At 49.8% G+C, this 12054-nt stretch overlaps 1 protein-coding gene across 1 annotated transcript in view; it reads right to left on the reverse strand.

Moving 5' to 3' along the window:
- CDON (cell adhesion associated, oncogene regulated) overlaps window positions 1-12054 on the reverse strand; it is a 53759-nt gene that overhangs the window by 15151 nt on the left and 26554 nt on the right. The window contains exons 8-13 of the mRNA XM_027710776.2: window positions 11598-11936; window positions 7191-7483; window positions 4869-5043; window positions 2766-2894; window positions 1283-1489; window positions 462-643 (exon numbers count right to left, since the gene is read on the reverse strand). Of these exons, the coding sequence (XP_027566577.1) occupies window positions 462-643; window positions 1283-1489; window positions 2766-2894; window positions 4869-5043; window positions 7191-7483; window positions 11598-11936 (1325 nt within the window). The remainder of the gene's footprint in view (window positions 1-461; window positions 644-1282; window positions 1490-2765; window positions 2895-4868; window positions 5044-7190; window positions 7484-11597; window positions 11937-12054) is intronic.

Below are 12054 nucleotides of genomic sequence, written 5' to 3' on the forward strand. Positions count from 1 at the left end.
AGGAAACGGAGCCAACTTGCTCACAACTCATGGCATGAACAGGGCTTGGGACAGAGTTAAGCCCACTGGTGCCTCTGATATGTCTGTGCCAGAGCAGGTGGACTCGGCGGCTGCAGCCCCTCACTGGAGCTGCCAGTTGGGTCACATCTGGCGTAACCCGAGGAGGGTGTGTGGTGTCCCCGGGGGGCTGGAAGGGGAGTGGGGTGGGGGGAGATGGTGCAAATGCAGCAGACAACTGACAGGCCTGCCTCCGAGGGGGAAAAAGGGTCTGGAAATGGGGGCAAAGGGTTTGAGAGGCACATGGCCCGGCAGCTCCCCCAGTTCCACCACACGGGCACGAAGGAGGAACACCATCACCCCCGAGCCTCGGGCAAGGGGGGAAACCACCACTCACAGCTCCTAATCCTCGACTTCTAACAGCACAAAACTGCGGGAGGGCCGGGACACACCGCGGTACCCACCGTCCACTTCAGCATGATCTGGGTGTCGCTGATGGCCTCGGTGTAGGCGATGTGGGGTCCCGCGATGGGGCGGCTGGAGAAGCGGCTGGTGAACCCGGCGACCTGGTACGGGCGGGACGCGGCGCTGCGCGGGCTCTCCCCGTAGTTGTTGACGGCGATCACGCGGAACCTGTACATTTCTCCTTTTAAGGGAAAAGAAAGGAGCCGCCGGTAGCAAAACGAGCGCCGGGAAGGGGGATTCGAGGAGAGACTAAACAAGATTAGGAGGCGCTTTTTTCGCGCGACGTCCAGTTGGGAAAAGCGGAGGACTCCCTGCCACGGACCGACGTGGAGATCAGGAGTATAAACGGCTTCTAAAAGCCACTCAAGGAAAATCCACACACAGATGGAGATGCCTCCATCAGGAAGTCCCTAAACTGGTGGGTACTGAGAAGATGCTTCAAAGGATCCCTGTCACCATCCACTGCCTCTCCTCTTGTGTTCTTTCCCTGAATTTTCAGGGCTGGATGCCGGGAGAAGTCAGGACAGACGCTTTTTCATCGGTGCATTTTTCTCTTTGCATTCTGAGTGCTCACTTAGAAGGACAATTAAGTTAAAAATAGCGGTGATACACAACCCTCCTTTCCACATGAACAAGTATTAAATTATGGTGGGGGTTTTTATCCGCTTGGAAAGCCAGAAACCAACTTGAATTCATGTAACGAGCTCCTAGGCCACACACACAAACCCCAAACCTAATCAGGCAGAAACGGGGTAATCCAAGCAGAAGTTAAAAATGAAACAACCGGAGAGCTGCAGCATTGGAAGATCATTTCTAATACCTGGCTCCAGGTTCCGAACTTCCACGGACAGCTTGGAGGGAGAGATGTTGTCAGCTGCGACGAGCCAGTCGCTGTTGCGACCCAGGCGCTTGTACTCCACTTTGAAGGCTGTGATGGGGGAGCCCCCGTTGGCCCGGGGGATCCACGTGACGTAGACGGATGATTCCGATGCTGTGGAGATGGTGGGTCGGTCTGGAGCTTCTGGAACTGGAAATTTCGGTTACAAGACGATTAGAGTCAGCTGGAACTTCATTTTCTGTAACGACCGATTAGGCTCATTGCTGGTGATTAAGTTGGACTTCACATATTAACAGGGAGAATCTTAAATCCTCCTGTAATGCTGGATGACCAGCAGACAACAGAAGAATTGATTATCTTCTCAATAAAATATTAAAAAATCATATAGTATTGCACTACCCTGACCACCTTTACGTGGAAACAGACACATACATTAAATGAACAGGAAAAATGTGATTATTATTTTCAAACCCCCCAAATTCCCTCAGACCCAATGAAATGTCAACCCATCCACACTAACTGGAGTGCTGGAGAAAGGAGAAGGAAGAACAAATAAAGTATGTACTAGGATGTACTTACGGAACTCACTGAAGTTACAGGCAGCAGTGGGACAGAGAGAAGGGAAAGAGGGGTGTTAGTAAATCTGGTTGTAAGAGCTGTGAGGCTTTACTGAACCAGCCTGGATTTGTGAACACTGAGCTGGCAATGAGGAGGGGAACAGAGCAAGGAACAGCAGGCTGGCAGCTCTGGGGCATGAAGCAGCTGAGCGTTTGCAGGCAGACACAAGTAAGGCCCCTGTGTGGCTCCTCTGACATTCAGTGCTGCCACAAGTGTGCAATGCTCTGCTCCCTGCCTGTGTCACTCTGCTCACCTTTGGCTTCACCCCAAATTTTTGATACCTTTGAGCTCTCAGGCCCTGAGGAAATCTGCCTGAATCAGGCCAAGGGTTCAAAGGCTGGGCTGGGTGAGAAAAAGGACTACAAACATGCTGTTTTCACTGGAAAGCAGAGTAAAAGTCACACCTACTGGGAAGTGCTTGTATCTCCTCACCATCAGAAATAAGCCCATGCCTGGGAAGCCACAGGAAGACATTCAGAACAGATATCATCCACTCTGAGAACTTAAACCTCTGACACAGCCATTTCCCACTTCCCTTCTTCCTCTGGCTCTTTTACAGTGGAAGGGAAGAGAAAACCAGAGTATTTTGCAAAAAGCAACCGCAGGTTTAAAAATGAGCAGCAGGAAAGTGGGTTGTAAAGTGAAAATTCTCTTATTTTTTGAGAGCCACACATGCAGGTAACATCATCCTTGGAAATACCCTGTGCAACAGAGCAGCCTTGGGACAGACAGGAAATAGAAGAGGCAATACAAGCACCCGAAGCAGTAATAAACACAGGTTAAGTCAAACACAGATCTTTGCAACACAACCTTTAGCACCTGGATCACAAACCATCCCCACTCCTACCTCCGCTGTGGCGAGACAGGTCTGGAAGGACGACACCGAAATTATTTGTGCCTTCATGAACAACGGGTTGTTTAGGGATGCCCATGGGTGGTGATGGAGCCTGAGTGTTTTTCAAGGATGATGTTCTTTCTAAGAAAGATTTGACAGACAATACATCAGCTCAGGGACTGGATAAGGAAATGCTGCTCACTGACCCCCTCTACCCCCCCAGAAGTGACCTTCTAGTGACCTCTAGAAGGTCACTTGCTGTGGCACAGCCACGACACCAGGCTGAGTGGGTTTTTGGCTTGTGCAGTAGGTATGGCAGCACAGTACAGAGCAGGGTAGGGGTAGCAGCACTGACTCCTCTGAGTTTTCTGGGGATTGAGCACAGGACAGCAAACAGGAAGCATCATTGGGGTTTAATACAATGGGGTGTGACAAGTGGGTTTGCTGGTGTGAAGCTTTCTCGGTCCCCCAGTAAGCTGGGAGGGTTAGAAGTGGGAGGAACACGAGCATGAATCCTAGGATGTCTTTTATGGAAAAGTATGGGTGGAATGGGATTCTGCCACCGTTTGATACCACACCCTGGGGGCTGTTGGAGCCTGACTCGGGGCGGAAGGTGGGGTGGAGGAATGTGGGGCCTGTGATTATAAAGGGAGGAAGTGTGGGGCAAAAATTCAGGTAAGTGTGGGGTTTTCTATGGAGAATCCTCCTCAGGCTCATTCTACAAGGGTCTGTCCAAGGGAGGGGATGGCTGAGAACAGGCCAGTGATGACTGTGGCCCCTCAGAAGGGTACCTGGCCTCATGGCAGCACACAGCCTACAAAAGGGGCTGCTATGAGGGTGAGCAGGTTTCTTTGTATAAGTAGGAGCTGTAGCAGAATCCTCATTCAACGTGCTGATGGATGCAGGTGAAGAAGAATGAGGCTCCATTTGGAGCAGCTTAGGGATCAATCAGCCATAGTGAACATTTCTGTGTGTCTGGGTGAGGGCAGTGGCAGCTGGGGCTGTGTCTGCTGTGACATGTAGGGCGAGTAGAAGGTCAGTCAGGATCTGTGTTATCAGGCAGATGCCTGGGAGGGACCCAAAGTTTCATCAGGGAGAGATGTTTCAGGACGTGGGTAGGTCACAATTAGGGAGTTGTTGACTTTCTTTTAGCAGGGGGTAACATTTCCAGAGATTGGGGGCTATCAGTTTTGGATCTGTTTGTTGATAGAACAATGATAAGGATGCATAGGGTAAAGGATCCCAAGTAGCTTTCACAGATTTCATGAATACATCACATTCTTAATAAAATTTTAAGCTATCCTGTCCTGCATAGAATCCCAGAATGGCCTGGGTTGGAAGGGACCTTAAAGTCCATCTCCTTCCATCCCCTGCCATGGGCAGCAACACCTTCCACTAGCCCAGGTTGCTGCAAGCACCATCCAACCTGGCCTTGGATATTTCCAGGGATGGGACAACCAGAGCTTCTCTGAGCAACCTGTGCCAGGGCCTCACCACCCTCCCTGGGAAGAATTTCTTCCTAATATCCCATCTAACCCTGCCCTCTGTCACTTTAAAGCCATTCTTGGACTATAGTATGAAAAATATCTAATTGTTTGCATGCTAAAGAGCACAGCCACCAGTGTCCAAACTTGAAAGAAAAAGAATGGTCTGATTAGGAGGAATGTTCTTGTGTTTATTGCTGTCTGCACACAACTATCAGAACAGCTGGCTCGTGGTCAGCAGAGATTGTGACTGAGGTGTCTGCAAAGCAAACCAGGAGCAGCTTTGTTGATACACGAAAACTTGATGATGCAGAGTTTCTTTTGTGGTTCTCTGAAAAGCCTCAACAAGGACGGGCTGCTCCTTGATTTCTCGTCCTTAAGCAAGAGGAACCTCACAGTGGAAATCTTAATAATCACCCCAAAAAACAACATTATCAAGCTTTTAAGAGCTTCTACTTACCAACAGCCCCGGTAACGCTCAGGGAGGTTTGCCCTTACAGCTGTTTTAGCCGTTGAGGCTAAAGTAAATTGGGGAATATTTCACATGTGGCTTAGCAGACAGCACATGGCTGATGTCACTAAACAAGTGCCCCTGGGAGGTGGGGCAGAGGGCACGTGGTGCTGCACCTACCCTTGCTGGTGCGGAAGGTCAGCATGGCCGGCTGGCCCTCGCCGGCGGCGCTCCGGGCCACCATCAGCACCTCGTAGAGGCTGGAGGGCTCCAGCTCCGTGAGCCGCAGCTCGTTCTCGCTGCCGGGGACACGCACGGTGTGCCAGCTGCCCGCTGCACTCACGCTGTCCTCCAGCTGCACACGACAGGGACACAAACTCAGCGTCAGGAGCCCGAGGGAATCCTCAAATCCCGCACCGCTTCCATGCACAAGCACCCAAGCAACCTCCGCCCCTTGCCAAAACTCCTTCTGTTTTCCTACATCTCCCCATGGTTTGTCTCCAGGTGCTTCTACCACAAACCACCACTCTTGAAACCACTTTCACAGCTCCTGGGATGAACTCGACTTACTTTCACTCTCCATGTGCACACACACACACACACACACGGTTTTGACCTTCTTTGTTTTTCCATTTTCTCTCGTGGTTAAAACTACAAGAGCCCAAATGGTTTCCAAGCCTTTGCTCAGCCTTCAGCTGGCAGCGTGTGCCACTAAAGGGCTGGACCCAACACCCTAATGGGAGAGATGCTCCCTGAACTAGCCCAGCTTTCGCTGTACTTCAGCATTTTTAAGTATTTACTGCCTGAAATGGGCAACAAAGGTTATGCCTTTGTTACTCCTCAAGCCTGGAAAAATGTCAGCAGGGAGATGAAAGATTTCAGTTTATTAATGCATGTTTCCTTTTTTTAAAAACAAAAACCAAAACACTTTTCAAGTTAGCAGTGAAACCATCAGCTCCACTTAAGAAAAGAAAAGAGATTCAGGGTAGTCTCTTAATGCTTGACCTATCCAGGAAAACATTACCCCAAATCCCAAAGGAAAAGACAAAGATTCCACCAAAAATAAACTACTAAACAACATAAGACTTTAATAAAACATTGGAGGCAGATCTAAACGCTGTGGATTATCAAAGGTTATGCCAGAGGTCTTTGTTCGACTATTTTCTTCTGCAGCAACCACTCCAAGTCTTTTATTCCCCCATCTTTTTTTTTCCCCCTCTATTAAAAGAGGGAAATCAATAAAATAATTTAATGACACAAAGAGAGCACCACCCTAAAAACCAGGGTAAACTCCCTGCTGAGAAACTCATGAGTGAGCACATTTAGTGTGGAAAGGACTGGTGTAAGTGAAGGGTGAGCATCAAAAAGGTCAAAAAAGCATCCAAAGCTTCCAGGGCTTACGTGAACCAACTGCCTTTGGATGAGAAATTATCGTCAGCAGACTCTGGCACTAGGTTTTCAGGAACCAACAGGTCAAAAATCTAGGCATTCCCTCCAGGCTAAGACAAGATCAGGATGTAGGGGATTAAAAAGCTTAGGAAAAATAAATCAAACAGCTTTGCCATGCAGAAAACTGTTTGCTTGGAAGAACAGATTTTGCTTGGAAGAACCAGGCATTGCTTGGTTCTGATTTGAGAATCACAGAACCTCCTGAGTTGGAAGAGGCCCTCCAGGATCACCAAGTCCAGCTTCTGGCTCTGCAAAGGACAGCCCCAAGGATCCCATCATGTGATTTTAAGCAAAGGAGTTCGCTGTTGACGCACCATTTTTATGGACATGGTAGGTACCTGCCCAGCAAATTTTAATTCACCTTTGTATTTGGTAACTTTAGTTTAATCGAGTCCCTTTGGGATGCAGAACAGCAAACTCTGTGACATGCTGGGGTAAAACCCTGCTTCCCTTCTGCTCTCACACACAGATTCAAGCTTGCTCACACAAATGCACTTTTAACACCACTGACATTGCACAGAGTACGCCCTGGAGCCCCGTTGCCCATAATGACACTGTAAAAGACATAAAAGCCTGGATAATCACACAATCAACTACATTGGAAAAGACCTCTGAGATCATTTAGTCCAACTCATGACTGAACACCACCTTGTCACCCAGCCCATGGCACTGATGCCACATCCAGTCTCTTCTTCAACACCTCCAGGGACGGTGACTCCACCCCCTCCCTGGGCAGCCCATTCCAATGTCTGGTCACTCTCTCTGGAAAGAATTTCTTCTGATGTCCAACCTAAACCTCCCCTGGCACAGCTTAATACTGTGCCCTCTTGCCCTACTGCTGGTTGCATAACTCTCACTTCAAACCAGACAGAACAGCGTATTTGTGACAACGTCAGCCATCCCTAAAATGAGCTGTGGGCACGCTGTGCTTCAACTAAATCCTGTGTTCTCTCTGGCCTGAGCCTCATGGCCTGGTCAACACCAGCACAGTTGGTTCCCTGAGGAACCCAACGCGCCGCGATCCACCCGTGCCGGGGGGACAGGAGACGGTACCTTGCGGTATTTGACGAAGTAGGCGTTGATGGGCAGCCCCCCGGCCCGGCCTGGCCGCCACACCAGGCTGTAGGTGTCCGGTTTTGGTGTCTGTGGGGGGCTCAGGATGATGGGGGCCTCGGGCGGGGCGGCCGCGCTCGGCGCTTTGTCCATCGCAGCCGCGTCCGGAGGCACTTTGGTAGGAGGGGAGCTCGAAAACGCCGCTTCTGCACCGAAATCAGCCCCGCTCTCATCGCCCTGGGCAAGCTCCAGAGGAGCTGTTTCTCCTGCTCTCGTGCCAGTTGCTGGAGGAACTGCAAAGGGAGGGTCTGGTTACATCCCCACGATGACGTACGTTCGCCCCGCGCCCACGGGACACTAAATCATTTCGGAGTGACATTTCCAAACAAGCCCTGCTGCAAAGCTCCAGGTCCAGAGGTACCCACACAGACCTGAGCCCGGTGCCAAGCTGTGGTCTCAGTGTTTTTCCAGGGCACAGCACTGGGGTTTGGTTTGTTTTATTTGGTTTAGTGTTTTTTTCACAGTAGCAAAGAGAGAAAACCTGAAAGTCGAGGTCTGCAGGCACAGTTTGACTGTATCTCCTCTAAATTCAGTTGTGGCAATGCATGTTAAAAGAAATAAATAAATATATATAGCTACACTTGTGACACAAATGGAGTAATTTTAAATTAATCGCCCTTGTACAAGGAACTTTTCATGGCCTGCACTGGCATGCACACAAGAGGACATTCTCCTACCTCAGTTTCTGAGGTTTTAGCTGTAATTTCGAGAAGCTTTGAAAGCTGCACGACTCAACTACTTCATTTGAAAATTTATGCTGAGAATAAACTCAGTTTACAGGCAGATCTAACATGCAATTTAATACCAACACATTTCTAGAAATCCTTCTCCAGCCTCCTCCATCCTATTTATGTTTCCTGGCATGAAAAGAAAAATATATATAATATTAGCTCGAAAGAGGCAAAAAAAAAAGCCCTGTTCAGCCAATGCAGGGCTCGTCAGCATTCCAGGCAGGAAAGGGATGGCAGGTTGGACATCTGAGATTATCCAGGACAAGAAAACGTCAGTGCTTAAAGCAAGGAGTTTTGGGAAGCAGTGCAGCTCCTCAAGGTTGCACATGGCAGTGCTGGGACTGCCAGATGTTCAGAGCCCTGTCCGTCCTCTCAGATTTGTGTAGGTTTATGTTACGTGCTGGGGTCTGGAAGGGGAAGGGAATGAAGGGAACTTGGTTTACAAAACAAACAAATTCCTTGGTAATGTAAAGCCTAGGCAGTGTTAGCCTGGCTGACTCAGATTCCTCCAAACCTCCATTAAAATACCAGCAGCAAGTGTGGCTGCTATTTTTGGCCACTTTCTAAAAAGCTGGGGAGGAAAGTTCTCTTTTCAAATTGAAGACACGCTCTCGGCAAGCATTCCTTGTTTGTTTCTTCTCATTTATCTAGCAACGCCACAAAATTCGGAGACAGGAAGAAGGGAACAATGCGGGGAGGATGTCCCCGAAGCCAGATGGTCCTAAAATGTCAGACACCCCCAGAACAGCCCCGAGTGAAAGGGGTGTCTCCGCTGTCAGCGGAGCAGCGGGAAGGGCCCGATATTGGAAACAAATGGGAGGAGGCGGAAGGCCCACGGCACCGTGGTGGACCCTGAGGATGTGTGGGTGGGCACAGCTTGGTTTGACGCCTGCTGGCACTGGGGACACGGACTCTTGGAGTGGAGAATGAGTTGTGGTTTCAGCTGGTGACAGCAGACCCGCAGCCAGCGCTGTGTTTATTGCTGCGGGGGGGGAGTCGTCAACAGCCGCCGAGCTGTTCGTATTTTTGCTTCAGAAAACAACCCCTGGGTAACAATTCCCATTAAGCAATTCAGATCTAAGCTCTACTTGAGAAGTTTCTGGCATAATTGCTACCCACATAACCCAGCACATCAGGTTTCTCTCTGCTGCTGTGTCATTATGCAACTTTTTTTGGCTGTTGCTCTCAGTGCCATCCCTTTCCCTTCAGCCACGGAGACTTTTCTGCCTCAGCTTCCCAGCCCCACTGCGGAACACAACACCAGCAGCCCTGAGCTGGGTCAGACCAAAGGCTGCATGTCCCCAAAACCCTGCCTCCAACAGCAATCAGAGACGGACTGAATGTCCCGAATTTGGGCATTAAAGGAATGTACTCATAAAATCTTAGAATGGTTTGGGCTGGAAGGGACCTTACAGCTCATTTTGTTCTACCCCCTGCCATGGGCAGGGACACCTTCCACTAGCCCAGGTTGCTCCAAGACCCCTCCAACCTGGCCTTGGACACTTCTAGAGATGGAGCAGCCACAGCTTCTCTGGGCAACCTGTGCCAGGGCCTCCCCACCCTCACAGCCAAGAATTCCTTCCCAATATCCCATCTAACCCTGCCCTCTGACAGTGAGAAGCCATTCCCCTTCATCCTGTCCCTCCAGGTTCTTGTCCAAAGTGCCTCTCCAGCTCTCTTGGAGCCCCTTTAGGCCCTGCAAGGGGCTCTCAGGTGTCCCCAAAGCCTCCTCTTCTCCAGGTGAACCCCCCCAGCTCTCCCAGCCTGGCTCCAGAGCTGTGATTCACACTCTCCATAATACCCAGTACTTTGTAGCTTGTTGTTGTTTCTCCCCTTCAACTGCCTCATTCTGAGGGCAAAGAGCCCTCACCTTTCCAGCCTCCTCACAGGGGTGCACCCAGGGGCAGATCCCAGCTCGTGCCGTGGCTGCGCAGCAGCTCTGGGGTTTGTCTCTGCTGTGCAAACAGATCACATTCCCAGGCACTGCTTCCCTGCCTCTTAAACAGCCACAGGATCTGCCCCACTCTGCAAGTACCTCAGCACGGGCTGGGAAAGCCCCCTGAAAACCTGAATGCAGCACATCAGTGAGGTCACCCACACCTGGCAAGAGTTTCAAATCTCCTTAGGACTTCTCAGAGGTTCTATAAGGCTTCTGTGGGAGCAACTTCAGCCTCTCGCCCCTGAATCACCCACCTGCCTACACCAAATGCTCCTTCTTGTGTTTTACACTCACTCTCCTGCTACTCAAACCGCCTGGAGTGTATTTTTCTCCTTCATTTCCATTAGATGAAGTTATGTTGGAGAATTAACCTTGTGTTCTTTCCCTAGGTCTGGGAAGCTGCTGCCATGCAGGCGAACCCCACAACTGTCTAAAAAAGACACAAAAGAAGGGAGGGCCGTGGGTACAGGATCCCGAGGCATCGTTTTACATTTTGGTGGTTTCTCACTCTGGTGGCAGCTGAAGTTGTCCTGCCCGCTGTAAGACCGTGCAATGAATCACGGCCTGGAACAGATCCAGCACAAGGAAAAAAAAAAAAGAAAGATACATTTTTCAGCCAAATGAGCTCTCTTACTGTGTGCTGGGACAAGGCTGAGAGGAGCTTAAGCTGATCCTGCTACCGAAGAAATGCGCTGGAATCCCAGTTGAAGTCATTCAGGTGCTTCGGAAGTGTTACCTGGCACGAATTCTTCATCAGACAGCTGAATGTCTGAGCATGCCTTCGGCATGGCTGGGAGCTGCTCTAAAGCCCTAACAGCTCCCAGAAACTCCTCAGGGACTTTTATATCAAAACCAAATGCCTTAACCACCCTCTGCACCATAATCAGCAGCCAGTACAACATATTAGAAACCGATAAAAGTTAATAAACAAAGCATTAAAATTGAACTTACTGCCATAAAATTCCAAGGCAAAGCAGAGGGATTTTTCTCTTTGACACAGACTGAATTCTGGGATGATATTTAGTTTCGTGTTTCCACTCAGCGAGGTCCAACAATAACTGATTTATAAAACTACATGATGGGATCACTTTCTTGAGGTTTCTTCTTTCTTTTTTTCTCTAAGTGAACCTTTGTGCAGCTTTTCAAGTTATTTACGGGAGTTTTAAACTCTAACCAAAGAACTTTAAATATGGGGCCACTTATTAAATCCCACCGACCCGAAATCTCCCTGGCATTCAGCTGAATTAACTAAGGCAAGGTGCTGAAAGAGCTAAGAAACTTAAGTCACTTCATGTAACTAAAAATCTGTATCTAAGTTCTTGTGAAGGAAACCTGGGGGGGCTTAAACCTTCTACTAATGTCACATAATATTCCAGTGTGAGGAAAGGAAATGGCTCTTTTCCACCCTGCCTTTAGTATAAGAACTGTCTTTTCTAGTAGTAATTTCAAACCATAAATAAAAAACCCCACCCTTGGATACGTTTTAGCACATGTAAGACGTCCATGCAATGCACACAGCACTTCTCCTTTGCTTAAAAGGGGGAGGGAGGAACTGGTCCATGGAGACAACGGAGACTCCTCTGCTTCGTTTCCCCGGGATCCCACCCCACCCTCTTATTTTGAGGCATTTCTCACCTAAACCAGGGAGCCAATGGGATGGTTTTGGGCTTCACTTACCGACTGTGAGGAAGGCTCTGGACACGGCAGAGCCGTGCTCGTTGACGGCTTCGCACCTGAGCTCGCCGGCGCGCTCCGGAGTCACGTTCCGCAGGCGCAGGGAGCTCCAGCCCACCTGGGACACGGAGAGGCAGGAGGGCTCCGGCCCTTCTGGAGGAGGCCTCTGCACTTTGGGATGCAGCACCTGGGCAGGGGGGCTGGTCACCAGGCCCCTGCTGTCGTACCAGTGGACGGTGGGCGCGGGCAGCCCGGTGGCGTTGCAGGACAGCGTCACGTCCCCACCGGCCACCACGGTGACACTCCCGGGGGAAGAGACTATGACAGGGACAGAGCCTGTGCCTGGGGGAAATGCAAACGATGAGTCTGACTAAGGAATATGACACTTAATGCCCAAGTCAGTCAGTACAATTAAAAAAGTCGCACGTGGTTCTTTATAACCATTTTAACAGTTTTTTCT

Source organism: Pipra filicauda, unplaced genomic scaffold (assembly GCF_003945595.2).
Source record: "Pipra filicauda isolate LSUMZ 115617 unplaced genomic scaffold, ASM394559v2 scaffold370_size807399_pilon, whole genome shotgun sequence".
In the NCBI taxonomy this organism is placed as follows: domain Eukaryota; kingdom Metazoa; phylum Chordata; class Aves; order Passeriformes; family Pipridae; genus Pipra; species Pipra filicauda.